Source organism: Calidris pugnax, unplaced genomic scaffold (assembly GCF_001431845.1).
Source record: "Calidris pugnax isolate Ruff unplaced genomic scaffold, ASM143184v1 scaffold82, whole genome shotgun sequence".
In the NCBI taxonomy this organism is placed as follows: domain Eukaryota; kingdom Metazoa; phylum Chordata; class Aves; order Charadriiformes; family Scolopacidae; genus Calidris; species Calidris pugnax.
In genome coordinates, this window is record NW_015090833.1 from 3,568,318 (window position 1) to 3,589,410 (window position 21,093).

General features: G+C 45.7%; 2 protein-coding genes across 2 annotated transcripts in view; one reads left to right on the top strand and one right to left on the bottom strand.

Annotated features, from left to right (window-relative positions):
* Positions 1–2,968, bottom strand: part of KIAA2013 (KIAA2013 ortholog) — a 7,385-nt gene extending 4,417 nt beyond the window's left edge. The window contains exons 1-2 of the mRNA XM_014941347.1: positions 2,795–2,968; positions 28–303 (exon numbers count right to left, since the gene is read on the bottom strand). Of these exons, the coding sequence (XP_014796833.1) occupies positions 28–303; positions 2,795–2,968 (450 nt within the window). The remainder of the gene's footprint in view (positions 1–27; positions 304–2,794) is intronic.
* On the top strand, positions 2,760–21,093 carry PLOD1 (procollagen-lysine, 2-oxoglutarate 5-dioxygenase 1). Its single transcript, XM_014941431.1, has 19 exons — positions 2,760–3,048; positions 7,421–7,512; positions 8,001–8,137; positions 9,363–9,526; positions 10,015–10,127; positions 11,794–11,857; positions 12,943–13,040; positions 13,363–13,464; positions 13,580–13,711; positions 13,994–14,115; positions 14,814–14,918; positions 15,368–15,493; positions 16,311–16,452; positions 16,989–17,102; positions 17,408–17,473; positions 17,823–17,927; positions 18,328–18,474; positions 18,782–18,907; positions 19,179–21,093. Exons 1-19 carry the CDS (start codon positions 2,967–2,969, stop codon positions 19,332–19,334), a joined length of 2,193 nt encoding a protein of 730 aa, XP_014796917.1. The 5' UTR covers positions 2,760–2,966; the 3' UTR covers positions 19,335–21,093.

The following is a 21,093-nucleotide window of genomic DNA, read 5'->3' on the forward strand; positions in this document are numbered from 1 at the left end:
CCGCCTCGCCGCTGAGCCGGGCCTCACCCCGCCTCCGAGCTGCTCTCCGCCCCGCCGCTGAGCCGGGCCTCCCCCCGGCTCCGGGCCTCCCCCCGGCTCCGAGCTCCCCTCCGCCCCGGCCCCACGGTTCCCCGCGGCTTCGACCCGCCGCTGCCCGCAGAAGGGCGGCCGGACGCCCCCGGTGCCGTGGCCGCGGGTGTAAGTCAGCAGCTCCAGCCTTATTGCAGCCCGCGGCTGGGGTTTTGTCTCTCCCACCCGGGTGACTGCACCGATGGAAAAGATCCGGAGCGGGCCTGGAGTTTTCTGTAATTCCAGTAAAATTTCAGTTTACTCTGTGATCACAGCAGAGTTTGTGTGGGAAAGCGGGTTCCGTTCTACCAGACGTTATTGCCCTGTGTAGTAAATAGAGGAAGCAGATTTATGATGGGAGTTGGGTGTCCACATCGAGCCAGAGAGAGCTTTGGGCTCCAGCTCTCAAAAGCTGGTAGCAAACCATACAGGAAACACTGGGAGTTAAAATGAAGTGTGAAATTCCTGACCAGATAGAGCCAGTGAACCCGCTGGGTGAAGGGGAGCAGGCGAGGCACTTTCTTAAATTCTTCTGCAAAAGAGCTGTTTCATTGCGGGGGGGGAGGGGGGGGCACTGGAATCTAAAAATGGTGGATGAGACCCTGTCCCTTGCACGTTGCCGTGGGGCTGGTGATTTTTCGGAAGGTTTAGTGTGCTTTGAGGGCACTTTAAAAACTGAGTTCTGATCCTTTCAGCTTTTAGGAAGTTGCTGCTTTGCTCGGAGCACGTGTTGCACGTACTCATTGGAACATCTGCATTGGCAGCTGCCTCTGTTTAAAAAGACAGGCAGCCGACTGCAGCCAGCGCGCACAAAGCAGTACAAACATAGAAACAGGAAAAAAAATATGCTTGCTGGGTTGGCATAGCTGCAGAATGCAAACAGAGCTGTCAAATAGGGACGGTCTGGGTAGAAACAATGATGCATTCATGATTTCTGGTGTGCAATCCCCCCCCTTTCCTTTTAGAATAGAGAGATTTAACTTCATTAAAATGAGAAACTTGTCATTTTTAAAAGTCTAGATTGAGCCACAGATCTCAGTGGGAGGTGTGAAGGTGAGGGGCTGAACACCTCTGCTGTGGCTCCTGGCTTGAAGTGTTGAGGATGCTAAAGATTTATCAGGGGCTTTGTCTGGGCCTGCAAAGTAATGAAGAAATCTAAAGTGAGAATATGTTTGATATTTTTTCCTTCCTTTTTTTTTTTTTCTGTATTTAGTGAAACTGGCAGCTTTGCAAAAGGAAGTTTCCTGAAATGACCATCTTAGGGGAGAACTGGTATTTGCTTGGATCATTGCCTGCAGTGCATCCTTTGAACATGAAGACTATTTTGTTTGCCTGGTAATTATGAGGGAATTCCTGCTTTGGGGAGAGGGAATGGAAACAAAAGTTCTTTGAACATTCTCAAGAATATCCTCAGTGAACAAACAAATAACAATTTGTTATTTGTAACCCTCTTTGGGAGGATACTGTTACGAAGCGTGGAGAATATTACTTAGCTACAGTGTGGCCCTTCTAACATAATTTTTTCTCCTCTAAGATTGTACCTTCTATTTTTTATTTTGAAAATCTGAATCCTGTCATACCTGTGATTTCTGTTAAATTGAAGAGGTGACTTACTGACAGAAACCAGCAGATGGGGGTCTCAGAATTTCACACAGCCAATTTTTTTATGAAATCTGAACTCTGCAATGGGGGAGGCTGCTGTATTATCCCAGTGCTGTTATGGTGGCCTGTTTGTTTCCAGCTGTGTGTGTCATAGCCCCAGTCCAGCTAAGCCATACGTACTGTGTTGTGTTTCTCTTTCATCTCCCTGCACGTGCCATGCCATCGCTCCGCACACATCCTTCCCTTTTTATGCCTCTGCTAAACTACCCTGTGCTGGTCCCTTCTCCCTGACACCTCACCTTCCTCCTGTGCTCCGTGGGCCCAGCCCAGGTGTGGCTGAGGACTGGGTCCCTCTTGCAGTGATGGCTTTAATGCTACACTGCAATGATGCTTCACATCCACTTCACATCTTTTTACAGAACAGTACGTAACATTTATACGGCCTCCGTCACTCCGTGAGTTCTTTGCAGACAAGTAACTCTTATTTTCCACACCTTACAAGAGAGAAAATAAGAAATCTCTTAATGTTGCTTTCAGTAATGGAAGCAAAGTTTGGTTTAATTAGACACAGTGCCTAAGAAAATGGCACTCTTGCTTCTAGGCAGCAGAAATAACATGTCACTCGAGGCCTGACGTGAGGTGTGTGCTCCTCACCCACTGCAGTTTGTAAAGGAAACAGGACCACAGCAGGGTTTGTGTTCACCAAGGAAACGTGTGAGGCGAGATGGCAGGTGGGAAGAGGGTATTGAATAAGGGCTCCCAGTTCCCAGAGCTGTGCATAATCCATTTGGTTTGCTTTTTTTCACACTAAATGACTGTGTCAGCCAGATGCAGCCCAGCACTAACTGAAGCTGGCCAGAAAGCGAGCCCCCTCCTCCTCCACGTTTGTTTAATGCCTGTTTCTTCCCCTACAGCCCCGTTCCCGCGTCCCACGGCTGTGACCGTGACCGTGACCCTGACCCCGCACCCCAGGTAACGTTGCCGTAGCTCCGGGACCCAACCCCGCCGGCTTCGCGTCCCCGCCAAAGGCAAATGGCTGTTCCCCCGCTTGGCACAAGCCCCGGCCCCAGGGCTTCCTGCTCCCTCTCCCGGACCGGCCCCAGCCGCCTTCCCCGCCTCTTGCGGGGGCCGGGGCGGCCCGGGAGGAGGAGCCGCCGCCTCCCCGCTTCCTCCGGCCGTCCCCGCCGGGCGGGTCTGGTGCGTGGCAGAGGCTCCGGAGGTTTCTAGAGTCGCCGTCCGCCGGGTGCCGGTGGGTCTGGGCTCCCGGAGCGGGATCCAGGCGGGAAGTCGGCCCCATGGTGCCCGCGGCGCTGCTGCTGCCCTGGGCGGCGCTGGCGCTGCTGGGCGCGGGGGGCGGCCGTGCCTCCGAGCCCGAAGGTAAGGGGGGGCTGCGCCGGGGCGGAGAGTGGGGACCGGCGGCTCGGGGAGCCGGGGGCCGGGCTGGTGGCCGGGCACATCCGCTGTGGGGGCCACCGCTGTCCCCAGCGCCCCGGGCCAGCTCTGAGCTGAGGCTGGGCTGGGTGTCCTCTGCTCATGCTGCTTGAGAGCCTCGGTTACCAGGACTCCCATCCCTGAGTTGTGCGGGATGAGCCTCGGACACCATTTCATCCCAGTCAAGTACTCGCGGTCCCTTGAGTTTCGTCCCACCCGGGGCAGCCCAGCCTGGCTTTGAACTTCCACAGTTCAAGAATTAGGTACCAGGGAGCATTTGATCCCAGACTGGCCACGCTGTGGCCTGAGACCCAGGATGGTCCCAAAATACCATCAGTCTGTCCCCAATTAAGCAGTTGGTAGATCTGAGGAGTAATTGGTAGAACAGTAGAGGATTAGGGAATGTCAGCCAGGCTGACAAAAGAGGTTCACACACTGTCACTCTGCCAAGAAGTTTGGATAATTATCTCTGTCTTCATTAGAGAAGCGGCAATTAAGAGGAGATTTTATCTTGCTATCTGGAATATTTTCCTTCACAGTATGTGGTTCTGGTATAATTACCTTTACTATATATATTACTTCATAATAATACAGTTAATGTGTGGGAGTGTTGGAAGTTCTTTAGCTATGGTGGCGTAACTAAAGCAAAGTAATTTCAGCATTTAGGATAACTATTAGACAAATATAAGTAAGAAATTAATCTCTCTGTGCTATCCTGCCTTCTTACACACCCCTGATCCTCCAGGTTTTTAGTAAGGTTTCAGAGTGCACTAAAGGTATAAAATTTGTGGCTGGGAAAAGAGAATGAGGTATGTTGGTAGGAAGAAGGATTAACTGCTTTCTGAACCTGTCACTTCTGCCATGACTCGAGGGAAAAATGCCTTACCTTTTCAGTGCCCCTGCTTCCCCAGAGTAACATGAGAATAACCATACCTGCCTTCTCCCTTGTACATTCCTTTAAATCTCTGAAAAAGCTCTAAGCATAGTTATTTATATTTAAATGAACCTTTAAAAAAACTTTCATAAATGTAAATTTAATGCGGAGATTATATTATCCACTATTAAATGGTGCACTGATTTATTTATTTTTTCTATTTGATCCCTATGTTAATGGTATTTTTTGAACACTGTGGGGTACAGTAAGATTTCCCAAAGCACAGCCTAGGGATAAATTCATTCTTTGTCCTAAAATGCAGCTGTGTTTTCCCTGTAGAGTCAGGGCAGAAGTAAATAACTCTAAAGTTTTTTGTTACTAAACTCGTCTTAAGATGTCACTGACTCTTACTCTTTGTAAAAACTCAGAAATCTACCCAATCATTTTACTGTGATGTTACAGAATCCGTTTCATCAAAAATCTCACAGAAATGGTAAATGTTCTCTATTATCATTCTACACATGGAAAACAAGAGGGATGGCACGATTTGGCTCCTTGTTGCATAGCAGTACAGTTCAGCTCCCCTGGTTCCTAGTCCAGTGCTTGCTTCACTAACCACACTGTGTTTATATTTTGCAGCCATACCATTATTAAATGCATTTATACAATTCCTAATTGTCAGTGTGGCCCAAGGAGTCTCTGGGCCCAGGAGGCCCAGCTGCACAGAATAAGCTCCCATTAGTTATGAAAAGTAACGGTGACACAGAAAACAGGGAAGCATAAATCTGCTTTTGGAAGTTTTAAAATGCCTGCATGTGGTACTAAAATTAAAAGGGTTTACTGCTCTGTCTCTGGAAATAGCTATCAGCTGCACCAGTATCCAGCAAAATCTTTAGAAAAGAAAAAGGGGTTAAAGGAGCAGGAGCGGAGGCCGTGTAGCTCAGCACAAGCTGTAGTACCGGGCTGAAGGAATGTCTCTTGGGACAGAAACTTTCGCTGCTGCAGAGATTTCTCAGAACTGAAACAGCTTAATGTCTCTCCGAGTCCTGCCCCCACGGACCAGTAATGAGGAGGGAATCCATAACTGGGAATTCTGCTGGGGAGGACAGTTCTGTCTGTGCTGGCTTTGCCATGTCCCAGTGAGCTCACAGGCTGCGTGGTGAAACCTTTTCTGTCCTAGAAATGGGACACTGCTTCCTGTTCATCCCCTCTATCTCTCACATCTTGTCCAGCAGACTTCTGGCACTCCTATCAAATGACATATAACAGTTTGTTGCTTTCTTGGCGTGGCGGCACGAAAATGAATTAGTGATTTATTTAATGTGAGAGGTTTGAGAATTCAGGTTGAAATAATTGCAAAGCAGTCAGGCTCTTGTCTTTCTTTCCTTCTTTTATCTTTATCATATGCTTTCTCCTCTCCTTTTAGGTGCAAGAATTTGATGTTTGTCTTTACACTCCTCTCTGGCAAACCTACATTTGCCCCCCTCTGCATTGGCACTATGAGCTTCACCTTCTCAGAAACTGTGAGCTCAGAGCTGTATAACAAAGCTGCCATCATTTTCTACATGCCATCATATGGCTACAAACTTGAATGGCTTTAACATGTTCCCTGAGGAGATACATATTTTACTCATTTGTTTGCATCCTCTGACTGGACAGGACACATGGAACTGGAGTGTGCTGGAGGAGCTGGATTAGGAATCTGCTTTGTATGTCTGAAGATCTGCCTTTAAAAGCTGCACAAATGCAGGATTCATATTCTTTTGTCTGTCACTCCCCTCGTCTGTGTGAATGTCTAACAAAATACAGTTAGAGCTGATCTTCCATTTACTGTTCTTAATCTCACCTCTCTCTCTATTCTGATGCAGGTAAAGGATTCTGGGAATTTCCTTGGGAACATCCTCTTTCTTCTTAACTTGGTCTTATTTTTTACTTTTGCTGCCTTTGCCAGGCATATCAAGGACTCCAGGTCCTAGATCCTTCCTCTCTGAGATCAGACAGAGTATCAGTTTGGGTATGCTAAGAAGATGCATCTGGTACATCCATTGAAAAAAAAATCATTGTTCCAGAAGAAGCCTGCTTGAGCCAAGAAAATGTGCTTTCAGTTTTTCCTGGTATTTTCTGATGTTAAAATCGGATGGCCAGGATTCTCATTTAAGCGCTCTTGCCAGAACCTATACAAACTCCTACTTAAGCAAAAGTGTTAAGATGAAGTATAGTGTTTAATTGTTACAATGAAGAAACCAGAGCTTCCACATAAAAATCATATTCCAGTGGTACTGTAGAGAAACTTCTGAAAGAGAGCTTCAGGATTGAGCTTTGTCATAATTTTAAGGGACTGGAAATGAAAAGAAGTTGGGGAGGAAAATGTAAATGAAAATTATGGTGGAATTAAATTCACATTGTGCACATATGAAAAAATCTGGAAGACACCTCAGGAATGCAGTAGAAAATTGGAGCAGCCATGGAGAGGGAATAATAACATTCAGCCTAATTTTGGTCTTCCCTTTGTTCAGTCAATGCTGAGTGACAGAAAAGCAACTCTGTGGGGAACAGGAAGCCAATTGCATTAAATGGATTACTTCCAAATGGGCATTTTGTAGTAGTTCTATTTTTTTATCTTCAAGTTTAATATCCTTCATACTCTGTGGGAGAGAAGAGAATTGTAGCTTTCAATAGCAGGGCAGAAAAACACTTAATACATTATATTTTCTTTTTCTAGCTTGTAACTTGGGTAATAAAGTGGTCTCTTTACAGATTCTCTCATGTTATACCCAGAAGCAAGTTATAATCTCCACTGCAAAGGAACAGTCTTGCTTGTGCCGCAATTAGTTTTGGGTTCTTCAATCAGACACTGAAATTTGAGGGCACTTTGCCACATTGTGTCCCCTGTGATGGTTTCTACAGTAAAGCATTGGCTACGTCATTGCTTTTTAAATCTTTGATGAGTTGGTGCCACGAAAATGCAGGTAGCAAATGAGTAGGATTTGCAGCTGGTTTTCTTCCTGAGGTTGAAGCTCTGTGGCAGTGAGAACACCCATAGAAATTAACATTGTACAGATAGTTGGGGGAAGCGTAAGCAGGCTGCTTTCTGCTCAGCAGGCTGTGGTAGCTCCGCAGCTACACTACCTCTTTCCTGATTTAAAATGAACCTGGGCATCTGTCAGTGTCATATGGAACAGAGGTAACCTGTGTCCTTGAGCAGCAACGACTGTGCAATAGTTGGGACTCGTGGTTCTACTGCTGGATTCCTGATCAAATTAAAGAACGTACCGGGAAAGTCACTTTGACTTGCCTTTGTCAAATCTGTTGAGTACCTTTCAGAGTATTGATCCCTGCCTTGGCTCAGTATCTGACAGCAAAGCCCCTTGGTTAGGTAAGGAACAGCGGGTTGTGAACACAATGCAAGTTGAATGTGTCTCTTGTGCTTTCTCCTGCACACAGGGAACCTCCTGGTTCTTACTGTTGCCACCAAGCAGACTGAAGGATTCCAACGCTTTAGAAGATCAGCCCAATTCTTCAACTACAAAGTCCAGGTGATGGCTGGCAGCCTTGGTGGTGGTTGATCAAAGGGGTTTTTGAAGCGTGGAGTGGGTAAGACTTGGCCAGAAAGTGATTAAGTAAAAGCTCAAGAGGGAATGCACCTTCTCAGCTGGCTGAAAAATAATGTGATTGAGGCATTTCTGCAGTGGTCTCTTATTCCATCCCGAGTGTTGGCTTGAGATGAGATCCATAACTCCTGCTCAGGGGAGTCTCCTGGCACTTTTCCATTGCAGTGCCAAAACGCACAGTACAGAGAGTGCTCCTGTCCCTCTTGCTGAGAGTGCTGTGTTCCTGTGCTCTTACTGTGACTGTCCATCCCAGAGAGTGTACACAGCCAGGCCATCTGCCCCAGTGCTGGTTTTCTGTTGTGATTTGCACTGGGAGGTATCAGGACTAGTAAGGTTGTGGGTTCTGGTCCTTTCCTGTGAGTCCTGCTGGGCAAGTGACCTGTTCAATGTACCCTGTGCCTGTTGTTCTTTAGGTGCTGGGGCTGGATGAGGAATGGCAGGGAGGAGATGACAAGAAGCCAGCAGGAGGTGGGCAGAAGGTCCGTCTCTTGAAATCAGCTTTGAAGCAGTATGCGGATAAGGAAGACTTGATCATCCTTTTTGTAGAAAGGTAATGGGTTGGAAAGTATTTGCCACGAACTGAATCATAATGCTGTTTGGACAGGTTCTTACTGAGAAGAAATTAACTGTGAAATAGATTGCTTTAGGAAGGTGTGTCCAGGCCTCCTCCGCATTTCCCCCCTGAATTCTCTGCAGTTGCCCAAGAGTTGCTGAGAACTGCATCCGTGGCAGCTGGGAAGGTCTGACCAGTGCAGGCTGATTCCAACTTTTCTATAAAGTTGATAGCGTTATACCTGCTTCTGCCACGGTGGAATTTGGCTGCCTCTGTCTGCAGAAAAAGAGCAGACAATTTCTGTGGAACTAGGCAGGCCTTTCTTACCAGAATTATTTGTTTTATAAGGTGAGGCAGGCTGCAACACAATCCCGAGAGCCAAGAATAGTCTGCCAGAGAAATGGAGAGGGAAAGTGGAGAGGGAAAAGGAGGGTTTGGACTCTCAGTGCCTTTTCGTGTGCCCAGCAACAGGCAGGGCTGGGATGTCTGTATCTGTTTCTAGCTCCCGTGGGAGGGAGATCATCTTTTGCAGCTCTGAGTGTCTACGTGTATTTAGGGAACCTGGGAATGGTTAAGTTCAAACTCACCAAAATGAGTTTAAAGTACACAAATCCTCTTGCAGAAAGTGCAAGTCTCACTCTGAGAGTGTCACCTGGGGATTAGTCAGTTCTACCCAGTACTGAGGAGGTGGCGGCTGGAGCGCGGCATCTGGTGATGAGTGTCCAGTGTAGGTTCCTCCTGGAGATTTGCAGGGAGCTCATGGAGAGTGGCAGGATGCCAAAACTTGTAAAAAGAGTAACCTATGGGTTTGTTTAATCTGGAAAGGAATGGCAGAGTAATTCTTCCTCCAATAAGTAAAACGTTGTTATGAGCAGTAAGGGCACCAGGGTTCCCAGTTCCAAATGGGGGAGAAGCAAGAAGAGATCAGCATGTTTTGCTGCTTGGAAGATTTGTTTTTATCATCAGTGAAAATTTTGTGAAAATAAGAATGGGCAGAAGTTGCCTGAAGACAGTGTGGAATGTTCTGCAGTGGAAAGTAACATCTTCCACTCTGAATAAGACTGCCCTTTATTTAGCTATAATTAAGAAAAAACCAAAAAGTGATAGTGTGAAGCAGAACTAATAGGGTTCCAGAATCAGCTGATTCTAGAAACTTTTCATGATGACATGTTTTTGTGACTCCATACACTTCTGTCCCTTTCTTGTTTGTCTTTTACTCTAGCTATGATGTGCTCTTTGCTTCGGGCCCCACAGAACTGCTGAAGAAGTTCAAACAAGCCAAGAGCAAGGTGGTCTTCTCAGCAGAAAACTACATCTATCCTGACAGAAAGTTGGAAGCCAAGTACCCTCAGGTGCGAGACGGAAAGCGCTTCCTGGGTTCTGGAGGTAAGACACGGAGCCTTCTTTCAGCTGAGAACCTCTCTCAGCTTTTTCCTCTTATTAGAAGGCCTTTGGGAGAAGTAGCAAGGGACCAGGTGTGGAAAGTGTCTTTATAGAAGATGGTGCAAACTGAAGCCCTGTGCATAACTGGCCGTAACGGAAAGACTAACAATGCTCCTGTCTTGACCTGCAGGAGGGGCCATAGCTACGGATCGCATGTAGAGGATAGGAACCTGCTCCCTGTCCCTTCTCCCTTTGCAGGGAGACTTCAGGGTATGGGTATCTGAGCTTTTCTGATGCTGAAGATCACATGTTTGATCCTGTGTCATTCCATGTTGGGGAGCGTGGTCTATAGAAGCTTTTGTTGAAAGCTTGTGTATCTCTGTGGCACCGCAGAGGGGAGCGAGACTTCGTGTGAAAGTGAGAGTGTGTGTGTACAGGAGAGCATTCCTGGTTGACTGGGTTGCAACACGTCTTCGTACTTAATCCCACAGGCTTCATAGGTTATGCTCCAAACCTGAAGAAGCTTGTGGAGGAGTGGAAGGGGCAGGATGATGACAGTGATCAGCTCTTCTATACGAATATCTTCTTGGACCCAGAAAAAAGGGTAGGTGTAGCTAGATTTTGGGATTAGGAGGAGTTGTCTGAGAAGCATTGCAGTTAGTCTGTGCAGTATCGCTGTTGACAGTAAAAGAAGTTAATTGCTTACATATTGAACCTTAATTACTGCTCTGGCATCCTCACATGAAAAAGGCCAGTATATCTAGTTACCCATTTTCCTTCTGGAAATTTGCATTCTATCCACTACCCCCTTGTTTTCTTATTAGCAATTTCTATCTTTGAGCTCAAAATGTGAATGGAAATCCAAAGATGCATCTCAGAACAAGTCTCACTAGAAATTCATGCCGGTATCTGTACGTGCTGATATTTAAAGCTATTGAGTGTGGCAGAACTAACCAGCCTCCTCCCAGGGGATGTGAAACCCAGACTTCAGGCGTGTATCCTCCCTGCAGAGTGCGGTGCCAGCTTAGAGATACCCAACCTGGCACTAAAGTACGTGGTAAAGGGGCAGATGAGGCCTGAGCAGATTTGAGGTGATGAAAGGGACAAAGGTTGATGGCCTTGTAGCCACGGGACAGTAACTGTAGACATCGCGGTGGGTGGGTAGCTCTGCTGGAACAAAGAGGCTGCCACTGCCTTCAGCAAACACCCCCAGATCCTGGCTGACAAAACCTGCATTAGCCCATGGAGCGCACCACGTAACGTGGTGCAGAAGCCTGGAATGCCCCCTGGATGCATCATCACCATTCCAGCACCATGTGGTGCACTGGCCAAATCCTCCAGCCCCACAGGGTGACTCTGCTTCTGTTGTCCCTGCCCATCACAATGCACTCTGTCCCTGAGGGACGCCACAAACGCATGGGAACTAAGAAATCAAACTGTAACAGCAGAGTCAAGAGGAAGATTTAGAAATAGGAAGCTGCTTTCACACTCATTAGAGGAGTTGCACTTTTTTACCAGTAAAAAATTCTTAGCAACTGCACTTTTTTTTCTTCCCCAAATCTGAAAACAGCCTATGATATATTAACATGAACAGTTCCTTTAGTGCTCTCATCTGCAGTTCTGGCCTGGTGCCACACAAAGGCTGAGTAATTCCACTGACTTGGCATTCAGACAGCGGATGTTAGCACCCTGCTGTCCTTTCCAGTAATCAATCTTAACAGATGCCTGGAGGGACACTGAACTCTGCTAAGTCAGAGCTGGATTTCAGTCCGAGTGTGACTTGCAGCAGGGGATAAACACAAATATCACATGAGCTCCTGGCTGTGTTCTGACACCGGTACCTGGGGCAACACTTGGGCTAACGCTCGCCCTGTGCGTAGATGGCAAGAAACTGTCTTCACAGCAGACATTTCTGCTCTCTTGGCATTCCTGCATATTATGTGTGGGTTTTATATGACCATGCTGTGAGTGTACCTCATTAATATGCTGCATATTATTTTTGGTACACCCACAGCAGTTTAAAAATGTTTATGTGTATGGTTTTGCCTAGTATAGTATGTTTAAATTGTTTTAGAAAATGGCAAATTGTCCCAGATTCAAGTGAAAATGAGGATTAGCTGAGAGTGTTTTAGACTTCAGAGCTTGAAGGATATGGAAATGATTATAGGAATGTGGTATATTGCATATATATAGCTCAGCGTAGGGTCTTTCAGATGTAAGGAATGGATGTCTGCTTGTGTTCTAATGAAGGTTATCTCATTCTTTTAAAGGAAAGCATCAACATCAGTCTAGACCAAAGAAGCCGGATCTTCCAAAACCTAAATGGAGCATTAGGTGAGATGGAAGAAGGAAGCTCATTTCTTCTTGGAATGCAACTGCATGCTGACACCAGAAATAAAGTTGTGTTGTGGCTGAAGGGATTAAATTTCAGAGATTCCTGTCCCTGCAGAATAAGCCTCTGCCAGAGTTCTGGGATTTATTTGCAGTTCCACTGCAAGCAACTAGGTTCTCACTGCAATTCCCTCCTCACTTGGGGGAATGCAGATCGGGTTTTCCATCTTACACCTCCATTCCACTTTGATCTCCAAGCATGTCGGATTGAATTAGCCTTGGGGATTGAAACTGGGAGGGACTTCAGTGCAAGTAATAACACACAATCCTGCCTAGGGCTTGCCTGTCTGGAATGCCACAGAAGGTGAGGTGCAGTCAGGTGCTGCCTGGGAGCGCTCGCTGACCGTACCAGGCTTCTGGCCTGGCCTCATTGATTGATTGGTTTTGCTAGGCCTGGCAAAAGTGATTCACTGACTCCTGGCACTACTGCCTGATGTTTTCAGTTTACAGGCTTGCACTGTTCCATCTTCATTCCAGTCAAGTAAAAAATGATGATGGCAGTGTAGTTTTTGGCTCCTCTGCTCATTATAACAATGATAGACTGGATCTGTACTGGGCTGTTTTCCAAAGGTTTTTGTGTAGTCGTGTTGGGGAGACGTCTTATCTCTGCCAGGAGGGTGGACTTCTGTCAGGGGTGAAAAAGAGAGACAGTGTGTGCATGGAATGCTTCGGTGAGAGGGGTCTGCATCCTCCCTGGCCATCAATAGCTGTTCCTCACAGCATTGTTTGTCAATGACAGTTTTGAAAGACCAGTTCAGTGTGGCTTCTGCCAATTCCCAGCAGCAGGTGTATTTGTCAGCTCAGCAAGCTGCACTCTGCCCAACTTCCCAGCCACCTCCTGGTATCTCATGGATCATTCTGAATGTTTTTGCTCCTTTCTGGAGCTGTAGCTCTTAAAACTACTTATGTGTGGTTATCCATGGCCATGCTTTCATCTTTCAGCAGTTGTTCAGTAGAAATGAGGCATTGTGCTGCTAATTATTAATAAAAGCCTTCCTCTGATAACACAATGGCAATGTCATTTCCAGATGAGGTAGTTCTGAAGTTTGAAAACGCACGAGTGAGAGCAAGAAACTTGTTATACGACACGCTGCCTGTGGTGATTCATGGAAATGGACCCACCAAGGTAAGTGGGTGTCCGGAAGGAAAGATTTGATATGTATTTGTTGCAAAGTGACCCTTTAGGCTTGAGTCTTTCAGGTTACTGTCTTCCCATATGATGACTTTCCCTGTGTACATTTATGTTTGAGAAACAAGTGGTCCAGGTCCATAGCAGCAAGATGGGGCTGATTCAAAGATCAGCATGTAATTAGACCCTCAGGCTGTCATGCTTTGCAGATTCTTTAGTCCAAGAAGATAAAAGAAGTTCTGATGAAATGTGGTCTTACACTGGGGGTGGGTGCAAAGAAACTCTCCTTCCCTGTAATGCGGCAAATTGCCTTTTGCAGCTGCAGCTGAACTACCTGGGAAATTACATTCCTCAAATATGGACATTTGAGACTGGCTGCACTGTGTGTGATGAGGGTCTGCGAAGCCTCACAGGGTTTAAGGTAAGGCTGATGGCTCTTCAAAGCTTCCAAGACAAGTCTTAGAATTACAACGGGATGTTAGGTGTCTGATGTGGTATGTGAGCCACCACTTCTCTCCTCTTCTCACTGCATGTAGGATGAGGCGTTGCCAATGATTCTGATTGGCATTTTCATCGAGCAGCCCACCCCGTTCCTCTCCCAGTTTTTCTTGCGGCTTCGTAACCTTCATTACCCAAAGCAACGAATCCAGCTCTTCATTCACAACCATGTAAGTAAAGTTGGCCTGTGATGGTCTTAGCAAATGTGGGGAAAATGTATACCTCCTCCTGCACTGTGGGCACCTTTGTTGATGATGATGAACCTTTGACTAGATTTCCAGGCTCTGTAATCCAAGTACTTATCTGCAATGGCACCTGTAAAATGTAGCTGTAAAGATGTGGAAGTGGGAAGAACTGTTCCTCATCTGGTTTGGCATTTTTAAGAACAGGAGGCTGAGCAGCCTGGGATGAGCCCATTTCATCTATTTTTCCTTATTTTTCTTTTGGCACAGGAGCAACATCACTTGATGCAGGTGGAGTCTTTTGTTAAAGAGCACGGCAAAGAATATCTCGCCATCAAAGTGATTGGACCAGATGATGAGGTGGAGAATGCTGAGGCGCGGAACTTGGGCATGTGAGTGAAGAGGCCGTACGTTACAGCTGGTGGGGTCAGCCTCTGTCCAAACTAAGGCAGCCTTTTTTCTGAGCATCATCACTATCGAGTGGATGCTTCTCGTCTTTCAGTCACTCTCTTCTTTCAGGTTTCCTAGCATTAACTCCCCATGCCTATTATATATCGGGAAAAAATAGCAGCTCTGATACCACCTCCCTTTCTTCAGTTTCAAAAACCAGGTTCTAACTGGTCCTTTGCCCTGTTATAGGATAGCCCTAACTCCCACCCTCATCATCCAGTCTATATGTCCAGTCACAGATCACAAAGAATACGCACCTATATCTCTGAAGAGGAGGAGTGTAGTAGTAAAACTAAGAGCTAGTGGCAGAATATTCTTCCTGTCTGTGATCAGGAGGTGTGAGTTTGAGCTCAGGTCTGGATTTGGGCCAGTCGTAAATGGGAACCTCTTCCATTTGTGCTGGGGAAAGAGTTTGCTAAATGTTGATTTTGGCTGTGTCTCACTGTGTGCTGTTGGATACTGAATCTGATGTGCTTGTGCTGTGCTGGCTCTCTGGGTCATTACATTAAACTGAACTTTTCTGAGCACCCAGAAGACAACCTTTAGTCTATAAGGTGAAGGGATTCCTGGTGCTCTGTCCCTTGTCTTAGTCTGTTCCAGGAAGATTTTGATGTTGACTTTTTTTGTTCTCTGGCTATAGGGATTTGTGCAGAAAGGATCCTGACTGTGACTATTACTTTAGCCTGGATGCTGAAATAGTTCTGAAGAACACAGAGACTCTCAGGATCCTGATTGAACAGAACAAGTGAGTTCTTTTGTCTGAGCAATCCTTACTGGTCATCTTTCACAAAAGGAATGCAGTGAGCTCTTTTAGCACTGAGATGTGTAAGGCACTAGGAGAACTGTGTCAGACATGGAATGTTAGACAAACACCTCTTACTTGGTCTTTTTTTTAATGTAGATTTAATCCCTGGATTTTAGGCAGTGGATGAAATCATCTGTAGTTTTGTCTTTATATAGTTGCTGGGACAAATCAGATTCTAAGAGACCTGCTGCGGGGTGCAGTTATGTAGGAGATTGTGACCTTATTTGCCCTTTCTTATGTGGAATTATATTCCAACAGGGTTAACAGGAGCAGCAACTCTGTAAGTGAGGGAGAATCTTACTATTACAGTCCTGTGGTTTGTAAATATTTTCCTTTTTTTTTCTGTGGTAACACGCTGTTCTGCAATTCCTTTTCCTTTTTTGCTGCAGGCTGGTGATTGCCCCACTGGTGAGCCGCCACGAGAAGTTGTGGTCAAATTTCTGGGGAGCACTGAGCCCTGATGGATACTACGCCCGCTCCGAGGATTACGTGGATATAGTCCAAAGGCGGAGGGTGTGAGTAGGCACAGAGAGTTTCTTAGCCATGTACTCCCTCAAATATAGAGCTTGCTGTGGCTCATCATCATCAAACCAGCTAGCATCAAAGAACCAGAGAGCACAACTCTCTTTGTATATTGCAAAGGAAAAGAAGTCTGTACTCCCATTTGGAAGCTGTTCTGTGTTCTCCCCTGAGCAGAGACCATATACTTTGGGCAGATTTTCTTATGATCAGAGTAAGGGCTTAAGAGTCCTGACTCTGCTGAAATCACTTTCTTTTACTTGTGTCATGTTTTCTCACCTGTGGATTATAGTTAATGTCATCCTTAAAATCCTGTAAAGTGCTGTTTAATCTTTATCAGATAGTCTCCATAAAACAGCAAGGCAAGCCTTGAATGGAAGATTCACAAAATATAATTGTTGGTTCATTCATATTCTTGAGGGGCCCTCTTTTTTGGGGGGCCATTATAAATGCTGGAAATCAGCTTATGCACTTTTGGCTGGTTCAGTTTTTTTAAATCACTGGAAAAAAAAGTATGTTGATCCCTCTGGGAAGAGATTCAAGCCATTAATTACGTCTCTCGCAAAAGCACACAGTAGCAATTAATTGCTTTCACAGCGGACTAGCATTTGTGCAGCTTAAAACCTCTGAGCCATATAAGTGATTTTTCCTGGCATGACAATTCCTATTGGTATGATTTCTCCCCACTGTTCTGAGTTGGCTCATTTAGGCAAGCCTGGCTGATGCTGCGGTGCTGCCTGCCATCCTGTCAAGTGCAGCAGTTTCTGTCTTAGTGGTTATTTCAAGTCCTGTTCCCCTCCCCCTGTGTTTCAGTGGGCTTTGGAACGTGCCCTACATCAGCAGCGTTTACATGGTTAAAGCCAAGGTGCTGCGATCGGAGCTTGCCCAGGGAGATCTCTTCCACAGTGGCAAGCTGGATGCTGACATGGCTTTCTGCCACAACGTTCGGAATCAGGTCAGTGGAGGAGAGGGGGGCTGGAGGGGGAGAACTGCCTGCCAGGGTGGAGGGGACAGGATTAAGTAGTTTCAAGGCATTCAGCTCTGCCAGGGCATGGGACAGGATGAACTGGCATTATTCAATACTCTGCAGGCTTGGAACAGGGTGAGATTTCTGTCTTGCTGCGAGACCACGTGGAGCCAAGGACCACTAAATGTGGATAACGTTTCTGGTTTTGGGCCTATTCAGGGCTGTTCTAAATGGGATTGACGGGGTAAGAGAGAAGAATCTAATCTCACAGCAGCTGCTCTGTTCTGCTTCCAACCCTGGCTGACAAGAGGCACAGAATTACTGGCTCTGACTATAACCTTTCAAAGTTCTTTGAATCTAGGGTGGAAATTAAACTGAAGGCCCACAGGAGAAAGAATGAGTAAATGAACAGCTTGGGCAGCACCATCATCTCTGGGGAACAGTCCAGTGCTTATATTTCATAGTATCTCGCAGAAATACAAGGCCTGGCAACAAGGCTTCATTGTTTCCCTTCTGTCCTGCAGGGAGTCTTCATGTACCTGACAAATCGGCATCAGTTTGGACACATATTGTCCCTGGAGAATTATCAGACAACTCACCTCCACAATGACCTCTGGCAAATATTCAGCAATCCTGAGGTGAGTTAACCTGTGTGCTCAGCAACGCGGCACGTGAAGATTGGATGCGCTGCTCAGCAGGCTCAGCAACGCGGCACGTGAAGATTGGATGACTCGCTTCACCAATAACGAAGGTCCAGGCTTTGGAATAACGATGTCTCTCGGGTGGGATGAGAAGCGTAGTCACAGAATTTAAAGAGAATGTGGTTTTGTGATTCATGACATCCAGATCTTTACAGCCTGGTGAAGTACTGCTGCATGAGTGCCTGCTGCCTCTTTAGCCAGATTCCACAGAAATGACTGGTTTGCTTATCTTTTAACTGCAGGACTGGAGAGAGAAGTACATCCATGAAAACTACACAGCAGCTCTGAAAGGGAAGTTGGTAGAAATGGTAAGAAAGCATTGCTCTTATCCATCAGAATGGGAGATAAGCATCAGGACAATGCTTGTATCATCACTATTCTTCGGAATACGCAGTTCAGTATGGCCTTGTAGTCTTTCAAATCCAGAGGAGACATGACCTTGAAAGTATTTTTAGAGCCAAATCATTCTTTTGAAAGTACATCGCCAGCTCTCTTAAGTGGAAGTGGGGCACATAAATCAGAAGACAAATTTCTATCCTCAATATTTTAGTAATTTTCCACTTAAACTGACTCAGTCTACAGTCAGTTTAGTCTTGTTCCTTTTGCCTCAGGCACCTGCTCTTGTTTCTGCTATTCTCACCTGTTTACTTTCTGCAGCCCTGCCCAGATGTTTACTGGTTTCCCATATTCACTGACACTGCCTGTGATGAGCTGGTGGAAGAAATGGAACATTACGGCCAGTGGTCCACAGGTGACAACACGGTAAGAAAAAGCAGGAGCTTTTTGTTTTCTGGATCCCACCATTATACATCCATATTTGATGGCAGCAGTGAGTGCCTCCTGGAGGGAGACAGAGTTAAAGCAGGAAACTGGAGGCAATACTCTAATTTTGTTCCTGATTAACTCTGATTTTTCCCTTGTTCTTAAATGTGAATTAATTTTTCTGAGTCCTCTTTAGTGTTCTCTGAAGCTACAGTTCTCAGTCCTTCCGATGATGATATTGTTTACCTTAGAATTTAATTATTGTTTGGAATGAGTTTTCCATCCTGGAAATTCTAATAAATAAATGTCATATTTATTTTTAGTTGTCAGAAACAAGTGCTTTTCATCCCCAAAGTCCAAGATTCTCATCCTCATGGGTATTTTCATGATTCTATTTCAGGACAGCAGAATACAAGGAGGATATGAGAATGTCCCAACTATTGACATACACATGAACCAAATAGGCTTTGAAAGAGAATGGTACAAGTTCCTTCTGGACTATATTGCACCCATCACAGAGAAACTGTACCCAGGATACTATACCAAGGTATGTATCCCTTAGCATCAAAACTTGTGGTCAGCTCAGCACCTCCTCTAGTTGCAACTGTGTGAGAAAACTGCTAGAATCCTCTAGCAATATGTGTACTATTTCCCAGTACGGAGGAACTGACCCTGGAGTATGACAAGTATGTGCATCAGGAAATATGCAATTTCCTAATGACGTTCTCCTGCTTTATTGTTGCCTTTCTTAGAAGCAGGATGCAATACAGATGTTACCCCCAGCTCTCCAGGTCAGTAGCCATGGACTACTATAGCCCTGTAACGAATGTGCACTTTGTTCTTGTCTCCTGCAGACTCAGTTTGAACTAGCCTTTGTAGTTCGCTACAAACCTGACGAGCAGCCCTCTTTAATGCCCCATCATGATGCTTCCACCTTTACCATTAACATTGCTCTGAACCGAGTTGGAATAGACTACGAGGTAAGTGTGTGCCAGGGTGTCAGGAATTTGGTACAGCCTCTTGAGCAGTCCAGGCAGCTGAAAACCCTTTCCTTACCCACATCTGGCTTCTTCACACGGAGGATTGCAAGTAATGACTGGGCCAGGGTAGAAGATTTTTTGAATGCACAGTACACAGTAGATTCCCCAAGCACCTTCTCACACTTCCCGAAGGGCTGCTGGGAGAAGGTGGAGACCCTCTCCCTGAGGTGCTTTTCCCAAGCTGATGTGTCTCCTGGTTTGTTTCCATCAGGGAGGAGGCTGCCGGTTCCTGCGCTACAATTGCTCCATTCGAGCTCCACGGAAGGGGTGGACCCTTATGCACCCAGGACGCCTGACCCACTACCATGAAGGTCTCCCAACCACCAAAGGGACCCGTTATATCGCAGTGTCCTTTCTTGACCCCTAGAGCCACGCTTCACAGGAAGGACCTTTCCCTGGCCCTGCTCACTGCTGACTTTGAGTGGAAACAGGGAATGCTACTGAGAGTTTCTAAGGCATTGATCAAAGCTATTTGGATACTGATTTTTAACAATATTTTAAGACTCCACTACTGGAAGATCTCTCTTTCTCTGATACTGCAGGTAATATCTAGGAATATTGCTGTAGGATTTGGAAGGAGATTTTGTGCCTTCACTTTTGATTCTGCTCCTCATCCACTGTCTCTTGGAAATGCAATTTACTTGAACCATCACTGATTGGTTGGTTTTACAAAAATGTTTTCTTGGACTGGAAATCCAGCTTTTTGGAGGCAAGTCACAAGCTCTCTCTCCAAGTAGCTGGAAGCCCATTTTCATCCACAGCATATAAGGGACTGGACAATAATTCCTGGATACTATTCCAAATATAAACCAATCAGGGAGCTGGCTCCAGGAGTCATAACAGTTAAATGTCATACCAGATGAAACTCAGCAATAAGAGCCTGAAGATCATCTGATTCTTTACCTCTTTGCAGTCCTTGGAAGTTCACAAAATTGCAGTGGCAATATAGGTGCTTGCAGTTAGTTAAAGGAATGATACTTTACCTCTGGGATTAGACAGAAGAGATACAAGATAGCCTCCCTGTCTTACTGCAGCTGAAAGGAGCATGTATACCAAGGCAGATTCAGACCATGTCAGTATGTGTAGATAAAATCTAAGAAAGAGAACACTGAGAACAACTCAGTCAGTCAGGAGGGCTTCACTGCTGAATCATCTCGGTTCTATCCCATATTAAAATTGTCAAAAGCTCTAATCAGTCTCTGGGTAACAACCCAGAGGCCCCAGTGGTCTTTGGTGGCCTCATTCTGGTTCTCAGTCGTTGTTTTCATAATGTTCTTCGCATCTAACTTGAATGGGCCAACAAAGAGCTGTTCTCTGGTACTTAGAGGAAAACATTTTTCAGTGTTTCTATAATTTGAGATTCCAAACCAAAACACTCCACTGCAGACGCTCCTCCAGTGGGGTCGAGGGTGATAGAAATGAGTGGTTGGAAAGCGTTGAGAGATTGTGGTAGGCTACAGGTATAAAAATCTGTCTAGACTAGACCCATGGTTAGAGAGGGAAGGGGGAGAAACCTTTCCAGCCATTCCTGTGAGACACCTGCTCTGCTCCTCAGACACCGTTATGCTCTGGGGCAGCCAGTATGTTCGACATGTTTGCCATGATGATTGTCCTTAGAAAGAAAATATTCCTTAGTTCTTTGTGTCTCCAGCTTCTGCTGTCTAATTGTCAGGTGTAGAGCTCCTTCATCTAGGACGGGTCACATTAATGCAGGCAGAATAGCTTTAGACGTACGAAATTTGGCAGGGAACTTGATAGAATTTGAATGGACCTGAGGAAGGTGACATTGACCTTTTTCTGCTGCTTTTCATGTGCTTTTTAGGTCTGTTTCAAGGCTACACACTCGCTTATGCCCATGGGAGAAAAATCCTGGCAGGGACAATCAGTTTGAAAAGTAAAACAGTAATAAATGTTGTTAGATGAAACCCAGAACTATCTGTTACCAAATGAAGGGACTTAAAAGGCCAATGGTTGGGAGGAGGTAGAAAAGGCGTATGTATTTATTCAGCAGGTTGTTTTGTATTTTTTTTTCTTCACTTATTTTGTTGTGTGTTTCCTCTGCCCAGCGCAGTGATTGTAATTAATGAGGAGTCTGTGGCGGGAGACTCGCATTAAACCCTTACCCC